Genomic DNA, 19,947 nt, shown 5'->3' on the forward strand with positions numbered 1-19,947 from the left:
GCTAGAAAAATCTTTTTACTGTCTAGATGAATTTTTAATTAAATAAATTGCAAAATTTTAATATTTACAATACAAGTTTACATAATGCCACTAAGAATGTTATTTAACTTGAGCTCTGTATCTGTGTGTGCTCTGTATCTGTTTTCTGTAGTGTGTTAATGTATTTTCTTTTTACTGTATTGCTGCTCAAAGAATTCACTGTATAAATTTTTATATAATTATGCACTGAAATGTCTGTATATGCTATAAGATTATCATATTGTACTTGTAAAATACTGACCCGTTCCAAGTCCTAGTGAACCCAACACAGTTGGACCTATGGAACATGAAATAAATCAAGTCAAATAAAATCATTGCCTTGCATGTGCCACATTTCTACAGAATCCACACTCATCTTCCCTGAGGTTGGCTTGTACCAGTTTTTCCATTTGTCTGTAAGGAATTCATGTTAGTATTTTGCAGCCATGACTTATTAAACTGATAGTTTGGTAATTTCCACACCTGTCAACACCTGCTTTCTTTGGTATTGGAATTATTATTTTCTTATTGAAGTTTGAGGGTATTTCGCCAGTCACATACACTTTGCTCACCCAATGGCAGAGTTTTGTCATGGCTGACTCTCCAAAGGCTATCAGTAATTCTAATGGAATGTTGTCTAACCATACAGCACAGCTGCATGCACTTGGGAAAAATTGTGGCTGTAGTTTCCCCTTGCTTCCAGCCATTCATACTAGTAGCATGGCTAGGCCATTTTGGTTAATGTTACAAGGCCAGTTTAGTCAATCATCCAAGGTGTTGCCCCTATAACTACTGAAAGGACTGCTGCCCCTCTTCAGGAACCACAAGTTTGTCTGGCCTTTCAACAAATACCCCTCAACTGTGGTTGCACCTATGGTACATCTATCTGTATCACTGAGGTATACAAGACTCCCCACCAATGGCAAAGTCCACAGTTGGGGGGAGGGGGGTTGATAGGGATATGAAATGGAAAAATCATACAGACTAAGTCAAAAGTAAAGGAGGTGAAAGACGGCTGTTCATTGGTAGAATACTAAGGAAATCCATGACTCTACAAAGGAAACTGCACACAAAATATTAATGTGACCCATGCTAAAATAAAATAATAAGTGAGTGGCTTCATGTACCAAATGAGTTAACAGGTATCTTGAACAGGTAAAAAGAAGGCAGCATGAATGATCACAGGTTTCTTTGACCCATGGGAGAGTGTCTTGAATATGCTGAAATAACTGAACTGTCAAAAATTTGAGGATAGATGCAGACTATCCTGTGAAAACCAACTTATAATGGTTTTAGAACCAGCTTTAAAAGATTTGCACATAGTAATATATTACAACTCCATTTGAATCACTGCCACAAGGATCGTGAACACAATATCACACTAATGACTGCATGCATATAGACATTTAAACAGTCTTGCTTCCTGTGCTCCATATATGCATGGAACAACAAAACACACTAATAACTGATACAGCAGGACACACTCTCTGCCATGAACTTTACAGTGGTTTGCAAAGTATAGGTGTAGATTTAGAATCTGCTTCCCGTACCATTTATGTAACTGTGGAAAATGTAGTAGATGTTTTCCTAATCTGTCTGTTGTTCTAGTACAGCTTTGGCATGAACTTATTTTTTATCACATTCAATAAAAATTTTCTGGGTTTGTGACCACATTGTCAATACATATAAACTACTGGCGTTTTGGTCCCTCTTGCAAGTGACCTTCTTCAGTGTGTTTTGTTTACTGCTGAATGAGAGAACTTCGTTTCTTATATAACTGCAGACATGGCTGTTGTCTGATTCTGATAGGCTGTTAAGGATGAAGGGGAGGGATATAAGAAGCCTCTGTTGGTGTTTTTATTATTTTTTTCATTAGTTGAAACCAAACGTTTTGATTGGTGTTTGCATTACTGCTTGTGATTGGTGGAAATTGGCAAATGGAGAACTATGCGGCAGCTGTGATGCGGCATTGTTTTCCTGCTTTCAAGTGGCAGCCAAGGTGCAGCCGCTGTGGTCTTACACATGCCTGTATGTGTTGCTTCACATGAGATGTCATCCTGTAGCACTGTTATTGCAGGCAGCCAAGATGTCGGAAGTTGGTACTCGTCCTCTCTCTTCATGTTGGTCAGTCGTTTGGCTATTTCTATTGCCTCTCTAATCTTCCTTCTGAAAGTAAGAGGCTGTTTTGCCAGTATGCATGCTTCACCAAAAACAATCTGTTTGCTGCACTCATCCTGGTGATCTGCCACTGCTGACTTGGTGTGCTGTCTTATCTTTCACGTTCAGATATCCATGTGCTGATGAGTCGCCCCATGTCACCTACATACACTAATCCACATTTGCACCTGATTTCGTAGACTCTAGCAGCATTTAGTTTGTCAACTGTATCTTTCGTTTTGCGAAGACCATCTTCTTTTCTGTTGCTGCTTCAGAAAATCAGCTTGATGCCTGCTCAGGAGAGGATTTTGCCCACCTGTTCAGTAACACCTTGAACATATGGTAATAGAGTGGTGTTTTGTACTTCCTTTTGCTATCCTCTATTTCCTTCATTCTTTGTTACTATAGTTTTATCTATTACATTCATTCCATAACCATGGCACAAAAATGGACTTGAGGTTTTGTAGTTCATCCTTTAGATGTTCCTTATCACTGATCCTGTGAGCCCTCTTGGTTAAAGTGTGCAGGGCAGATTTCTTCTGCGTAGGGTGATGATGGGAGGAGGCATGCAAGTACCTGCCAGTACTGGTTGGCTTCCTACATACTCTATGGCCCAGTTTACCATCAGGTTTTCTGTAAACTTCCACATCAAAGAAAGGCAGCATCCCATTCTTTTCTTTCTCCATAGTGAATTGGATTCTGCTGTGCTGCTGGTTGAAGTGTCGGTAGAAACTTCATAACTCTTCCTCTCCGTGTGACCAGATAACAAAAGTATCGTCAACATATCGAAGCCAACATTCTGGGCATAATGGTGCTGACTGGAGCACTGTTTCTTAAAATGCTTCCATAGGGGAGCCCTTAGCTACACTATCTGTCTGTTCATAAAATTCCCCTTTCCACCTGAAATAGGCGATTGTTAAACAGTGTTGCACTAGATCACAGATACCAGGTACCATGCGTTCCTCTAAGACGTTCATGGTGTCTTGTACCAGTATATTCATGAATAAAGACTTCACGCCAAAGCTAACCATCAGGTCTGTGGCTGAGATACACTTTACTTCTTAAGGTTCCTCAAAATGAGTGGAGTCCTTAACGTATGAATTTGTGTGACCCACCAAATGTAGGAGCTTTGGAGCCAGTTCCTTTGCTATACTGTACATCAATGAATTAATGTTACTCACAAAGGAAAGGCCTCTTTATGGACCTTCTTTACACTATTTATTCCTGGTGGTTGTGGAATATGTGGGATGAGTCTTCTGGCTGTGTTGAAATTCATTCTAGTTTGCTTAAGCAGTGCTTGCGTCGATTGATTATCTTGGCCATCGGATCTCTCTTAAGTTTCTTATAAATGAGTTCATTGAGAAGATCCTCCATTCTTTTGTTATAATCCTCCATGTCCAACACAACGATTGTATTTACCTTGTCTGCTCATGCTATTACTAAATGAGAGCTGTTCTTCAGTTCCGCGACAGCATGACATTCCTCCTTGCTGATATTTCATTTCATAGGCTTTCCTTGAGTCAGGACCCGTACTGTTTCTTGTCTAATTCTGTCTGCCTCAGCTTTGACAGATTCAATGCTGTCTTCTTTTGGAACTCGTTTTGGTGTGACTGTGAAAGTCATCCCTTTAGCCAGAATTTGTGTGGCTGCAGTGCTTAAAATGTGGCTGCATTGCTTAAAATGTGGATGGAAAGGCTAACCATCATCTGTTGAGTGTCCAGTATCAGTCCTTCCCCAGTGGTTTTTTGCTGCTATTTGTAGAACTTCCTCATCTGATGGATGGCGGTAATATCACCCAACCTTCTAGCTTGTTGAAAGGTTAACATGTCAACCTTCTCCCAGTCATCCATGATCAGCTTTCCAGCAAGGAAAAGGTGCAGTTGACAAAGTTTCCAGTTGTTTGTGTTGAGACTTATTCGAATATGGTGTATCCTTTCCCGTAACAAAGCTCTGCTGGCTTGTAACAGATATTCTTCACATTGTTTGTTATACTGCAATCTTAAGTGCTTTTGGTGTAGATTAACTAATTAAATACGTTCATTAGTGCGCTCTTCAAGCTTGCCATTGAAGGTTTTTCTTTTATTTACATATTCTTCCACTTATCGCAAAATGTTCATTGTGGTTACACTTGACTGTTTAGACCTAATTTTTGATTGTGCATATTTAGCATTATGCCACAAATTTAAGTGCATTTGGTAATAGTTTTCTTACATATTAGTTTCCAAAACATATTTAGTGCCCTTTTGCATCTGTATTTAATATATTATCATTATCACTTAGTAAATCTCTTAACTAATTGCCAAACTACCATGGATACTAAGTGTGTGAGCTGCAGTAGGAAAGTTAGTTCAGGGGTTTTTTGCAGCTGTTGTGACAGGTGGTTTCATCGGGGAAATTGTAGCGGCGTGGGAATTGGGGAAGCAAACGAGACTCTTGCACTCTTTTGCAGGGTTTGCTCAAGAGATAGGATTATAGCTGAACAGGAGGAGAAAATTAGAGCCCTTCAGGCTGATTTGGACAGAGCGAGGGAGGTACTAAAGAGGTTAATGGGTGAGAATGGTAAACAGCAGTGAGAAGTGGTAGCTGGGAACAGGGGCCACACAAAGAGGACAGTGTCTGACAGTTTCCCAATTGGCACAACCAATTGATTTGCCTATCTACCACAGTTAAGTAAGAAAGAGGCTCCAGTAGAAGTAGATGTAGTTAAGATGCAACAGAATCTCACTAGGAAACCAACTGTTTCAAAAAAAGTAGAAAGTAAGAGGAAAGTTCTGGTGCTAGGTAGCAGCCATGGAAGAGGTGTGAGCCAGATTTTGCAGGAAAAATTAGGTGACAGGTACCAGGTCACAAACTTTTTCAAGCCAAGTGCAAGTCTTAGCCAGGTGCTAGAGGATATAGTTTCCTTGTGCAAGGGTTTCGCAAAGCAGGATCATGTGATGATAGTGGGTGGAGTGGGGAACAGTATTGATAGGGATCAGGGCTACAATATTGAGTGTGACCTGGTGAAAATAGTCTCTGCAACGACCCATACCAATGTTGGGCTGGTGCCTGCTTTCATGCGGCATTATCAGCCCCAGTTGAACCGCTCTGTCAGGAGGGTAAATATGGAGTTGGATCAGTTGTGTAGGGCGGCCACTCTGTCAGACATTAGATTGGTTCCTGTCGAGGCTATTGATAGGGAGGATTTCACAAGGCATGGCGTACACCTCAATAGGAAAGGTAAGGCTAAACTGGCAGGGTTGTTAGCGAAAGCCATAAGGGGGGCCACTAGTACTCATGGATGTACCTCTTTTTTAGACTAATATCAGTGTCCAATGAGACGTTCAGGCAGGCAGGTGCTAAAGAGGTGCAAAACTCACAAAATTCTCACAACAGGAAAGTAAATAATAATGTTGCCATATTTAACCAAAATGTTGGTGGATTAAAGACAAAAGTAGATTCTCACAAAAGTCAAGTAAAAATAATGTTACCATTTTTCACCAAAGTATTCTGGGATTGAAGAATAAAGTAGATGAGCTCCTGGTTTGTTTAGATGACATTGAATCTGATAATGTAATAGATATACTATGCCTGTCTGAGCATCACATTGTGTCTGATATGGAAAAGGTAAATATCAGTGGTTATAAACTAGCTGCACATATGAGTAGAGAGAATAAGGTGAGAGGAGGAGTTGCCATACATGTCAAAAGTTATCACTGTGTAGAAAGCTTAGATACAAAAAAGTTTTGTCTAGAGCAACATATAGAAACATTTGCTTGTCAAATTAAACTGGAGGAGGGCTCTTTTATAATTGTAACAGTATATAGGTCCTCTTCAGGAAACTTTGATTTATTCCTGGAAAACGTGGATGCCTCGTTGTGCTATCTGTCAGATAGGGGAAAGCAAATTATTGTTTGTGGGGACTTCAGTGTTGATTCACTGACAGAGTGTAATAGGAAGAATGACCTGGAAGACTTGCTCGGTTCTTTCAATTTTACATCTGTCATTAATTTTCCCACTGAGGTAGGAAAGGACAGCAGCACATTGATAGATAACACTTTTATAGACCAAGATAGGTTTAAAAACATAAATTCTTGTTCTGTTGAGAATGGCCTTTCTGATCATGATGCTCAGCTAGTTACAGTATATGACATAGCTCCATTCAGTAATTCAAAACTACCCTCCAAAGTTGTGTGTTTAATTAATGACTCAACTATTAGAAATTTCAGAGAAAATCTTCAGCAATTGGACTGGGATGAGGTGTACAAGGAACTTGATGCTAATTTAAAATATAACTTATTTCTTCTGGTAAACCTTCCGGGATGTAAGGTCGTGGTCCATGAAACTCTTCAGCTCCTAACGTTTCGTCCAGAGCTGCGCTGGACATCTTCAGAGGGGTGTTTCTCCTCCGGTGAGTCTTGCCGACTGACGGGTCGGACGTCTGAGAGCGACTTATATATCGTAGAAAGTGGGCGTGACCAGAGTTGCACGTGATATGCAGAGATGATCTTTGTCAGAGATAAAACTTAACTATCGATCGTAATCTCGTCACGGATAAAACTGTCTAGCAATTCTGTAGTGCTACTGTCCAAATATCACAAAGTTTTGTGGTCTCTTCTTTTCGATTAAAATTATCCCTATGTTTATATATTTCAATTGCTTCTCTACAAAGCCGTGGGTAATAGTTCGTCGTCGTAGATAAAATTTTTGTTTCGGAAAACTTCACTTGATGATTTCCTGACTGAAAAGCATGTTCTGCTACAGCCGATTTATCTGTTTTTCCTAAGCGGCAAAGACTTCTGTGTTCTTTTAACTGTGTATTTACGCTTCTTTTTGTTGTTCCTATATAAACTTTACCACATGTACACAGAATTTTATATACGCCACTGGCTGATAGAGGAGCAGGTTTATCTTTTACAGACCGGAGAACATGACAAATTTTCTTCGTTGGTCTAAAAACAGGTCTAATATCATGTTTACTTAAAATCTTTCCAATCTGATCCGTTACTTTCTTTATAAAAGGGAGAGAGACTGTATTCTTCCATCGTTTTTCGGGCTTGTCCTTAGGCTTTTTGTTGTTTGGGTGCAGAATCTTGCTTACTTCTTTCTTTGAGTAGCCATTTTTCTCAAAAACGTGCTTCAGATATTTTAATTCGACATCTAGATACTCTGGCGTGCAAATCCATCTGGCTCTGTCAACGAGACTTTTAATCACACCTCTCTTTTGTTGTGGATGGTGGTTAGAGTTTTTATGTAAGTATCTGTCTGTGTGTGTTATTTTTCTAAAAATCTGTTGTTTCAACAGACAGATGGAAGATTGAAACAACAGCGGCCTTTCCTCTTTTCAGCGATTTTAATTGTTTCTCTATCCCTCTGTCATCTATTTTAATATCTACCATTTTGTCATCTGTGTGACAATCTAGAGAAGGAACTACAGTGCAGTCTTCCTCTGTGAAACAGCTTTGGAAAAAGACATTTAATATTTCGGCCTTTAGTCTGTCATCCTCTGTTTCAGTACCATTTTGGTCACAGAGTGTCTGGACATTTTGTTTTGATCCACCTACAGCTTTGATATAAGACCAAAATTTCTTAGGATTTTCTGCCAAGTCAGTACATAGAACTTTACTTTCGAATTCATTGAACGCCTCTTGCATAGCCCTCCTCACACTACATTTTGCTTTACATAATTTTTGTTTATCTGCAAGGCTTTGGCTATGTTTATGTTTGCTGTGAAGTTCCCTTTGCTTCTGCAGCAATTTTCTAACTCAGTTGTTGTACTATGGTGGCTCTTTTCCATCTCTTACGATATTGCTTGGCACATACTCATCTAACGCATATTGTACGATGGTTTTGAACTTTGTCCACTGATCCTCAACACTATCTGTACTTGAGACAAAACTTTTGTGTTGAGCCATCAAGTATTCTGAAATCTGCTTTTTGTCACTTTTGCTAAACAGAAAAATCTTCCTACCTTTTTTAATATTTCTATTTATGGCTGAAATCATCGATGCAGTAACCGCTTTATGATAGCTGATTCCCTGTTCTGTGTTAACTGTTTCAAATAGTTCGGGTCTGTTTGTCACCAGAAGATCTAATATGTTATCGCCATGAGTCAGTTCTCTGTTTAACTGCTCAAGATAGTTTTCAGATAAAGCACTTTAAAAAATTTCACTAGATTCTTTGTCCCTGCCACCCGTTATGAACGTTTGAGTCTCCCAGTCTATATCCGGCAAATTAAAATCTCCAACCACAACTATAACATGGTGGGGAAATCTACTCGAAATGTTTTCCAAATTATTCTTCAGGTGCTCAGCCACAACAGCTGCTGAGCCAGGGGGCCTATAGACACATCCAATTACCATGTCTGAGCCTGCTTTAACCGTGACCTTCACCCAAATTATTTAACATTTCGGATCTCCGTCAGTTTCCTTTGATACTATTGCACTTCTTATCACTGTAAACATGCCTCCCCCTTCACTGTCCAGCCTGTCTCTGCAGTATACATTACAATCTGAGTTTAGAATTTCATTACTGTTTACATCTGGTTTCAGCCAACTTTCTGTTCCTAGTACTATGTGGGCATTGTGACCGTTTGTTAATGAGAGCAGTTCTGGGACCTTTTTATAGACACTCCTGCAGTTTACTATTAGCACATTAATATTGTTATTCCCTGTCGCATTTTGCCTACTCCTACCTTGCCATGCCTCAGGAGGCGTCTTGTCAGGCCTAGGGAAGGAATTCTCTAAACTAAAAAACCCACATGTGCACTCCACACACACTCCGCTGCTCTTGTAGCCGTTTGTTAATGAGAGCAGTTCTGGGACCTTTCTATAGACACTCCTGCAGTTTACTATTAGCACATTAATATTGTTATTCCCTGTTGCATTTTGCCTACTCCTACCTTGCCGCATCTCAGGAGGTGTCTTGTCAGGCCTAGGGAGGGAATTCTCTAAACTAAAAAACCCACATGTGCACTCCACACACACTCCGCTGCCCTTGTAGCCACTTCCTGCGTGTAGTGCACACCTGACCTATTCAGGGGGACCCTACATTTCTCCATCCAATAGCGGAGGCCAGAAATTTGCACCCCAGATCTTCGCAGAATCATCTGAACCTCTGGTTTAAGCCTTCCACTCGGCTCCAAACCATACCACAAATAGTTAGCTCAGATTCCACCCCGTGACCGAGGCTTTCCGCCTTCACCAACTCCGCCAACTGCCTGTATGAACTGAGCATGACCTCTGAGCCCAGACGGCAGGAGTCATTGGTGCTGACGTGAGCAACAATTAGCAGTCGGGTGCACCCAGTGCTCTCTTCGTCACCGGCAGGGCCTCCTCCACATCTGGGATGAGACCCACCGGCAAGCAGACAGAGTAACACTGGCCTTCTTCCCCGACCTTTCCGCTATTTCCCTAAGGGGCTCCATCACCCACCTAACGTTGGAGCTCCCAATCACTAATAAACCCCTCTCCCCGTGTGCCTGCTCAGACCTTGCTGAAGGAGCAGCCACATGTCCACTCACAGGTAGAGCAGGCGATGCCACACGGCCAGCCTCTACATTGACCCTCCGCCTCTTGCGCCGTGAACGCTGCTGAACCTGCCACTCCCCTCGGGGAGAGGGTGGCCCAACCGCACCCGGTACCCGCGAAGATGTCTCGACATCAGGGACAGTGGGTGAAGCATGTAACACCTGGGGTGTACCGTGCGATGCACCAGACTCCCCACTGCCACTACACTCCAAGGCAGCAGTCTGAAGACGGCTGACCGCAGCCATCAACACGTTCAGCTGTTCGTGAACAGTGGCCAGCTCCTCCTGCGTCCGTACACAGCAGTCCCACATCCTATCCATCCTAAGAAATCAATTTACTGTAGGGAGTTAATCAGCTTTTAACTAGACTGCTAATTCACTAAACGCGGCTGATAGTTGACTAAACTGTGGTTACTAGATACTTCTTGTAGAAAACAATGGAAATAGCACTACCTGTCTCTAAACTGTATTCAAAACAAACACTAGCACTACTGGCACTATGGCTGACTAAAGGGACTCTCTCTGACTGTATTCAAAACAAACACAAAATCTAAGGAACACTATTACTAGCACTCAACAATTAAAGCTTCCTAAAAGCAAAAACACATGGAAGAAGAAGTGACAAGTAAGAAAAATACAGTTAATACTTAAATTAACATATCTCGCTGCACAGCAGACATGAAGCAGACAGCAGTTACTACGACACTGACAAGAGTACAGGATGATGGCATCACCATCAAAGCGAATGGAAACTTGATAAACAACGAGCTGGAAGTCGAAAACATTTTGAATAATAATTTTTTAAATGCTGCAGAGAAAATAGGATCTAAATGTTCATTAGAAGAAGCAAGGCAGTTAATGGAAGAGGCCTTACCCACACCATTTGATAAATTGAAATTCCACCCACCTCTCCCTCTGAAATTAGGAAGATAATAAACTCTCTCAAGAATAAAAGCTCACATGGAATTGATGGCATTTCCAGCAGGACAATAAAAGCCTGTTCCCAAGAAATAAGTGGGATTCTTAGCCACATATGTAACAGCTCTCTGAAGCAGGGTATTTTCCCAGGTAGACTGAAGTGTGCCATTGTTAAACCACTGCGTAAAAAAGGGGATACGTCTGATGTCAGCAATTACCTCCCAATTTCTCTTCTGACTGCCTTATCCAAAATTCTTGAAAAAGTAATGTAAAAATAAAGTTTTAACAACCGTCAGTTTGGTTTCCAGAAGGGTTTTTCAATGGAAAATGCTATATATACTTTCACTAATGAAATATTAAATGCTCTGAGTAACCGGAAGTCACCCGTTGGGATTTTTTGGGATCTATCAAAGGATTTTGATTGTGTAAATCATGGAATACTTCTAGATAAGTTCAAGTACTGTGGTATGAATGAGACAGTGCTCAAATGGTTTAAATCACACCTAACTGGAAGAGTGCAGAAAGTTGAAATAAGCAGTTCACATACTGGTGATTTCTCAAACTGGGGAACAATCAAGAATAGGGTGCCGCAAGGTTCGGTCTTGGGTCCTCTGCTGTTCTTAATATATATTAATGACTTGCCATTCTATATTCATGAAGATGCAAAGCTGGTACTTTTTGCCGATGATACAAGTATAGCTATCACACCCAACAGACAAGAATTAATTGGTGGTAAACGATGTTTTTCATAAAATCATTAAGTTGTTCTCTGCAAATGGGCTCTCATTAAACTTTGACAAAACACAGTATATACAGTTCCATACAGTAAATGGAATGACACCATTAATAAATATAGACTTCGATCAGAAATCGGTAGCTAAGGTAGAATAATCAAAATTTCTAGGTATATGCATTGATGAGGGGTTGAACAGGAAAAAACACACTGAGGATCTGCTGAAACGTTTGAGTTCAGCTACTTATGCTATTAGAGTCATTGCAAATTTTGGCGATGTACATCTGAGTAAATTAGTTTACCATGCCTATTTTCATTCTCTGCTTTCGTATGGCATCATATTCTGGGGTAACTCATCATTGGGTAAAAGAGTGTTCATTGCACAAAAACATGTAATCAGAATAATTGCTGGAGCTCATCCAAGATCATCCCACAGACACTTATTTAAAGAGCTAGAGATATTCACTGTAGCCTCACAATATATACATTCACTCATAAATTTGATATTAACAATCCGAATGAATTCTAAAGTAATAGCAGTGTACATGGCTACAACACTAGGAGAAAGGATGATCTTCACTATTCAAGGTTATATCTAACTTTGGCTCAGAATCTTGTTCATGGAACTGAAGAACAGCTCTCATTTAGTAATAACACAAGCACACAAAGGAAATGCGACCATTGTGTTGGACATGACCGATTATAGCAAACAAATGGAGGATCTTCTGAGGGAACCTATTTATAAGAAACTTAAGGGAGATCCTATGGCCAAGATAATCAAATCAAGGCAAGCACTGCTATAGCAAACTAGAATGAATTTCTTCAACATGGCCAGAAGACTCATTCCACAAGTTCCACTGGCACCAAGAATATATGGTGTACTGAAGGTCCATAAAGAGGCCTTTCCTTTACGACTGATTGTGAGTACCATTAACTCACCAATGTGCTGCCTAGCGAAGGAACTGGCTCCAAAGCTCTGACATTTGGTGGACCACACAAATTTGTATGTCAAGGACTCAACCCATTTTGTGGAACCTTTAGAAGAAAAAGTATATCTCAGCCACAACCTGACGGTTAGCTTCAACATGAAGTCTTTATTCACAAATGTACCAGTACAAGACACCATTAACATCTTAGAGGAATGCATGGCACCTGATATCTGTGACCTAGTGCGCTACTGTTTAACGACCACCTATTTCAGGTGGAAAGGGGAATTTTATGAACAGACAGATGGTGTAGCTATGGGCTCCCCTCTCTTGCCTATTGCAGCAAACATTTTTATGGAAGCATTTGAAGAACCAGCACTCCATTCCACACCATTATGCCCAGAATGTTGGTTCCAATATGTTTACGATACTTTCATTATCTGGTCACATGGAGGGGAAGAGTTATGAAGTTTCCACCAACATCTCAACCAGCAGCACACTTTAACCAAGAGGACTCACAGGATCAGCAATGAGGAACATCTAAAGGGTGAACTACAAAACCTCAAGTCTATTTTTTGTGTTAATGGTTATGGAATGAAAGTAATAGATAAAACTATGGCAACAAAGAATGAAGGAAATAGAGGATAGCAAAAGGAAACACAAAACATTGCTCTATTACCATATGTTCAAGGTGTCACTGAACAGGTGGGCAAAATTCTCCCCCAAGCAGGCATCAAGCTGATTTTTTGAAGCAACAACAGAATAGAAGATGGTCTTCAGACAATGAAAGATACAATTAGCAAACTACATGCTGTTGGATTCTATGAAATCAGATGTGAATGTGGATTAGTGTATGTAGGCGAGACAGGATATCTGAACACGAAAGATATATCCGACTAAGACAGCACACCAAGACAGCATAGTGCTTAGAGCCATTTGAACCAACTTTCAGAAGGAAGATTAGAGAGGCAATAGGAATAGCTAAGTGACCATCCAACATGAACAGAAAGGAGGGGTACTAACTTCAAATGTCTTGGCTGCCAGCAATAACAGTGCTACGGGATGATAGATCACGTGAAGAAACACGTACAGGCATGCATGAGGTTGCAGCGACCGTAGGTACATAGAGTACTGGCACGCCTCAGGGGAAACAATACCACATGACATCTGCTGCCTAGTTTTCCATTCGCCAATTTCCACCAATCACATGCAGTAATGCAAACACCAATCAAAATGTTGGGTTTCCACCAATGAAAAGAAATAATAAAACACCAATAAAGACTTCTAACATCCCTCCCCTTCATCCTTAACAGCCTATCAGAATTAGACAACATCCAGGTCTGCAGGTATATAAGAAACATAGTTTTCTCATTCAGCAGAAAGACACACTGAAGAAGGTCGCTTGCTACAGGGACTGAAATGTTGGTAGTTTTATATATATTGACAATGTGGTCACAAATGCAGAAAAATTTTATTGAGTGTGACAATGGCTGCAGAAGCCTATGTTTGTATTTGTTTCTTATTCTCTCTCTTTCTTAACATTTATTCAACTGTACGGGGTCTGCAATTCTCACTCTTTGGCAAATTTATTTTTTAAGCCATTGTCTTCAAGCCCCTCCTGTCACTATAGTCACTGGTGAACCTCAGGGAGGGAATTCTAGTGCACCACCTATCTGTGAATAACATAAACTTTGTTTTGCATATTATCATATTTTCTGTCATAGATTGACACAGAATTTAACTTTTGTCTCCTTTTCTTATAGTACGTCATCATTTTCCGTGTTCTTTTTGTTGTTTTTCTGAACACTGGTTGTCATGGAGTAGCACCATCAATTCATGTATCCTTCATGATCATTACTCTCAGACTGTGTCTGCAAGATGTCTCAGTTGTTGACAACTAATCTCAGCAGTGATAGATACACTTCAGGGAAGCAATTTGTAGTACACCACACAGTCATTGTTCTACATGCTACTCTACCTGTGCAAGATGCTTCGAATCTTCATAAATACCATAACTTACATCCAAAATCTGTTTACTGCATTCAAGCCTTAATCTCCCTCCAGAATTTTTGCCTCCCCACACTTCCTTCCACTAAGAAATTGAGGATTCCTGGATGCTTCAGGGTGTGCCTTATCAGCCAATTTCTTCTTTTAATCAGGTTGTGCCATAGAATTCTTTCTCCCCTGATTTGATTTGGTACCACTTCATAAGTTATTCAATCTACCGATCTCACTCCAACATTCTTTCATAGCACCACATTTCAAACACTTCTGTTCTCTCTTGTATTAACTGCTTATCACCCACGTTTCACTTCCATGCAAGGCTACACTCCAGACAAATACTTTCAGAAAAGACTTCAAAATCCTTAAATTCATATTATTTGTTAACAAATTCCTCTTTTTCAGCTATGCTTCTATTGCTATCGCCAGTCTCCATTTATATCATCTCTTCTTCAGCCGCCATCAGTTGTTTTGCTGCCCAAATAGCAAAACTCATTCGCTACTATTAGTTTCTCATTGCCCATTCTAATTCCCTTTGCATTACCTGAATTATTATGTTGATGCATAAGTTCATAGCATTTTTCCATAAGTTTAATGAACACAACAGATGCACATAACAGACACTTTAGTAGTCATCAATCTTATATTATCCTTCACTATTTATGACAGTCTGCCAATGCTGGGGTAATTTTATGGTTTTGCAACTGTAGAAATCGTGGTTTGAGGCAAAGAACTCACCAAGTCATGTTTGGAGCACATTTTTATCTGGAAGGGAAGTACCTTGAAGGTTGTTTGGAAGAGAGTGGAAAAGGTGACAGTCTGAGGGTGCAAGATCAGGTGAATAAGGTGACTGCAGAATGACTTCCCAGCCCAACTCCTGTACAGTGTTTTTTTGTCAATATAGCAGAATATCATGTAGTAGCACCATCACTTTACACTGTCTGACCAACTCCTTTACAGTGTTTTTTGTCAGCATAGCAGAATGCAGGCAGTCATTATCAAAGAGTAGCAGCCTTCATGATAGTTTTTCTTGGATTGCACCAGCAAGGTGTCTCAGTTGTTGACAACAAATGTCAGCAGAGATGGTTACACCTCAGGATAGTAATTTGTAGTACACGACACTGTCGCTGTTCCACCAGATGCATAACATTGTATTTCATGGATGTGCACAGGTCTTTGTATGGGGAGTATCTCCTTTGTTTTGGGCTCAACTGTTCCTTTCTTTTCCTTATGTTAGGATAAAGACACTATTCCTCATCACTAGTAATGATACAGGGGAGAAATGATTGCTGTTGTTCATGAGTGAATTGATGATAAGCAAGCAGCGATGCACTTATGGCCACCTGCTGATTTTTGTGATTTTGGCTTATAGCATGCATTACACATACATCCAATTTTTGAATCTTCCCCAATGCATATAAGTGTTGCACAATGGTGGAATTATCACATTCATCACATCTGCCAGTTCTTGAGTACACTGTCATGGATCATTGTGGATTAATGCATTTCAGTGATCTTCAAGCCATGAAGGTCTTATTGAAAGTGGAGAGTTACTACTGTCAGAACAGTCCTGCTTAAAATGAGAAAACCGTTTTGTTGTGATGCTCTGTCCAATGACATTATCCCCATACATGGCGCAGATGTTTCTGGGTGCCTCTATTGCTGTCACCCCTCCTTTGAACTCCAACAGAAGAATACTTTTGAAATGTTCCAGTTTTTTTCCACTTGGCACTCAATTTTCTAGTGTCCACATCTCCATTCACTATTTCCAAATGATTAAAAGTATACTCAAATAGCAACAGCAAACTATAAATAAGAATGGTAATTGATAAATAAACCCATAGCAGCTGGAATACTAACATGCACAAAAAAATATATCTATGAACTTATGCACCACCCTAATACTTTGTATACACTCAATTACCATTGTTTTACTGTTGTTGATGTTCATCTCATAATCCGTTTCAAGGAACTATCTGTTCCATTTAATGTTTCTTCCAAAGCCCTTGCTGTCACTGACAGAAGTACATTGTTGTTGACATTTATTTATTTATTTATTTGAGATACACATTCCATAGATCCAGTATGGTGTGATTACGCATGGATGTGGGACGAGTCAAAGCAGATACAATATAGATATCATACAATAAATACTGGTATATTACACATGATAGCTGAATGATTCAAAACTGGCACAATACAATAATATAGTAGAGATAATGAACAATACAATAGTGATAAGAAAACAATGCAGATACAATGCCAAAGGAAATAATCTGAATTACTACTCAAATTATTTATCTCTGCTGAAGAATTCATCTAAAGAGTAGAAACATTTTTCCAGTAGGAAAAATGTTTTTTTTTTTTAATTTTTTTTATTTATTTTTTAAATAGCGTTTTATTTTCTTTTAGACATTTTATATTACTCCCGAGTGCATTAAAGATTTTTGTGCTTGTGTACTTTACCCCTTTTTGTACCAGAGAGATTTTTCCGTTTACAGTGCGTATCACCTTTCTGTCTTGTGTTATAATAATGGTATGCCTCATTTGTTTCATATTCAGAGGAACTGAGAAGTGTGAAAGCCATGAGTGAGAGGAGATATTGCGAGGTAGTGGTTAATATACTTAATTGTAACTTTTTATTTCCTCTCCATGACTTGAAATTCCCGTTCCAAATTTCTTGTTGGTTCCTGTTACTGATTGCTCAGTGTATAGATTGAATAACATTGGTGATAGGCTACAACTTGGTCTCACTCCCTTCTCAACTACTATTTCTTTTTCATAGTCCTCAACTATTACAACTATGGTTGGAAATAACCTTTTGCTCTCCATATGTTCTGCCTTCAGAATTTCAAAGAGTGTAGTCCTGTCAACATTGTTAATATCTTTCTCTAAATCTACAAATCAATAAGCATAGATTTGCCTTTCTTCAACCTACTTTCAAGAATAAATTGTAGGTTCAGTATTGCCGTGTGTGTTCCTACTTTTCTCTGGAACCCAACCTGATTGTCCCAATGATCAACTTCTAGAAGTTCATCCATTCTTCTGTGAGTAAGTCATGTCAAATATTTTGCAAGCATGGCTCATTAAACTGATTGTTTGGTAGTATTCACACCTATCAGAACCTGCCTTCTTTGGAATCAGAATTGTTACATTCTTCCTGAAATCTGAGGGTATTTTCTGTAGAGTAATATTGCAAAATACTCCTAGTTGTTACTTATCAAGGTTTGCCATGGTCCACATTTCTCTTCCATACGTACTCCATGTTCACTTTCAGGGATTTGTTCCTCAGTTCTGTATCAGTATTTGACACCAAGATGGCTCATATTTAGAAAACTTCTTTTCCTCTCTGCTTCTGATATTCTGATACCTCCTTTGCTCAATCCCTTCTATGTAACTTTTATTCCTATATGTGAGAATTCTTTTTATATCTGCTAATGTTTCATTTCAGTGTTAATCAAGTACCTATTTGTTTTCTACCACTTATGTCACCTTCATTTTACTGAGTTTGGCATCTTTCTTGACTGTGTTACTATTCTTCATTTACAAATGTGGTAAGGAAAGTTCTGGTAGAATGTAAATAATTTAGGCATAAAGGAGACTTCTCACTGAATAGTAGAAGTGTTGAGTCACAAACAGGCAGACAAAAAAAGATTAAAAGCTTTGTTAGCTTTCAGGTAAATCGCTCAATGAGCTTGAGTACACACACACACACACACACACACACACACACACACACACACTTGTGCAGCTACATTGCGTGAGAGACATATGTGCTTCTGCTTAATGGCCAGTGGTCCCCTTCATTCTTCATTTATTTAATAATTTTACTGAATTACCACTGCTTTCTGTCTTTGAGAGTATGAGCCACAGGAAATCACAATAGGAGTGGTAAACTATGATCTTTATAAATTCCCAGGATGAATTTCTCTTAGAAAAATTATTTCATATCACCTTAGTCAAAACAGGTGCATCATCTTTCTATGAAAAGTTACAAATACGATCTCTTTGAATTACCATCTTGTAAAATATAAAATCCATTCACTTTTATGTAAATTTCTCTAGGTTTGACTTCACCTTTGGAACAATTTTATCACATAAATAAATGTCATCTTTGAAAACAATACACTTTGGTAACCAATCCTTTTCTCTGAATAAACTGTACTGCATCACAACTTAACTTTCATTACAATCAATAGCTTACACCAGCTTTAATACCACACAAAGGCTGATCTGTATCATTTGACTGATAGGCAAACACTGACTTTCTCTTTACATTACGTTACAGAATTGGTTTGTGATGGACAGATATTATTTGATTTTCACTGCTTACAATAAATGACATAGGATATCATGGTGAAGCAATTGACCTTTTTGTGAAGTCACTTCCTGCATGGTAAAAGATCATGTTGCACAGCTGTGAGTAAATTTCCTTCAAATGAATAATATCTTCATAATTCTCATTAATTGCAGATGAAACCCAGAACAGTACATCAGTGTAAATACACTACATTATTAAAATCTGAACTTCTACCTGTTGTTGCTCAGGTAGTAAAGTCTGCAGTGCTACCAGCAGTAATTTGTAACACTACAAGATTATTTTACTTAGCTCACCTTACTGCCTTCATAACCCATATACATACTTTTCTTTAATATTCAAACTGCTGCAACAGAATGGACTGTGAATTTAGTTGTGCAACATTAGCATATTGCACATGTCTAAATACACTTTTGGCAGATAATTTTACTTAGTGTAGAGAGATAATGGTGTTGTTTGAGCAGTGGTGAAAGTGGAAAGGGGGGAGGGAGAGAGAGAGAGAGAGAGAGAGAGAGAGAGAGAGAGAGAGAGAGAGAGAGAGAGAGATAGAGAGAGAGAGAGAGAGAGAGAGAGAGAGAGAGAGAGAGAACTGAGGATGTGAATTTCATAAATTATAATTGTATATTTAAGTGTCTATGATGATGTCTCCTTCACTCACTGTTCTATACTTATCTTAATTTTTTGTCCCTCCTTATGAATTGACTCTCCCGATCAAGGAATTATTTTCCTGGTATGGAAAACACGAGACTAAAGATGTACATCTTTTCTTGTGTGTGTAACAGTAAGCCCTCCTGTGCTTACATGTACATCAGCAATTGATTGCTTACATGTATATCAGCAATTGATGACTAAGGTCCATAGTTCTGCCTAGTGTGTTCAGTTTTATTTTATTTGTGTATATTTATATCCACATGATCTAAACCCTGCCCCACCCTTTCTCCTCTTCTACTCCTCCTTCAACAACACCATTGACCAGTATAACTAATGTTAATTTTTTTAAGGTTCCAGAAGCCATACAGCAATGTCAACGGGCAGGGATCACAGTCCGTATGATAACAGGTGACAATATACACACTGCGAGAGCCATAGCAATGAAGTGTGGCATCATTCATCCTGACAGTACATATCTCGTCATGGAAGGGAGTGAATTTGACAGGCGAATAAGGGACAGCAGTGGAAAAGTAAGTACTTGTATAAAGATGGATACTAAGACAATCACAGCTCTCAACTTATGAAAGGTAAACTAGCATTTATACATTCAATGGACATATAATAAAATTTTTAGATGTTAGGATATCGCCAGCTGAGATTTTCTATCTTTTGTTTGTAGAGCATTTAAAGTATCAAACACCTGATTATATTAGCTATT

The 19,947-nt window shown here is 39.2% G+C and overlaps 1 protein-coding gene across 1 annotated transcript in view; it reads left to right on the plus strand.

The window, feature by feature from the left end:
* The window catches only part of LOC126426488 (plasma membrane calcium-transporting ATPase 3-like), a 595,967-nt gene that overhangs the window by 432,540 nt on the left and 143,480 nt on the right, over nucleotides 1-19,947 (plus strand). Inside the window, exon 13 of the mRNA XM_050088398.1 lies at nucleotides 19,580-19,759. Within this exon, the coding sequence (XP_049944355.1) occupies nucleotides 19,580-19,759 (180 nt within the window). The remainder of the gene's footprint in view (nucleotides 1-19,579; nucleotides 19,760-19,947) is intronic.

Source organism: Schistocerca serialis, chromosome 11 (assembly GCF_023864345.2).
Source record: "Schistocerca serialis cubense isolate TAMUIC-IGC-003099 chromosome 11, iqSchSeri2.2, whole genome shotgun sequence".
In the NCBI taxonomy this organism is placed as follows: Eukaryota; Metazoa; Arthropoda; class Insecta; order Orthoptera; family Acrididae; genus Schistocerca; species Schistocerca serialis.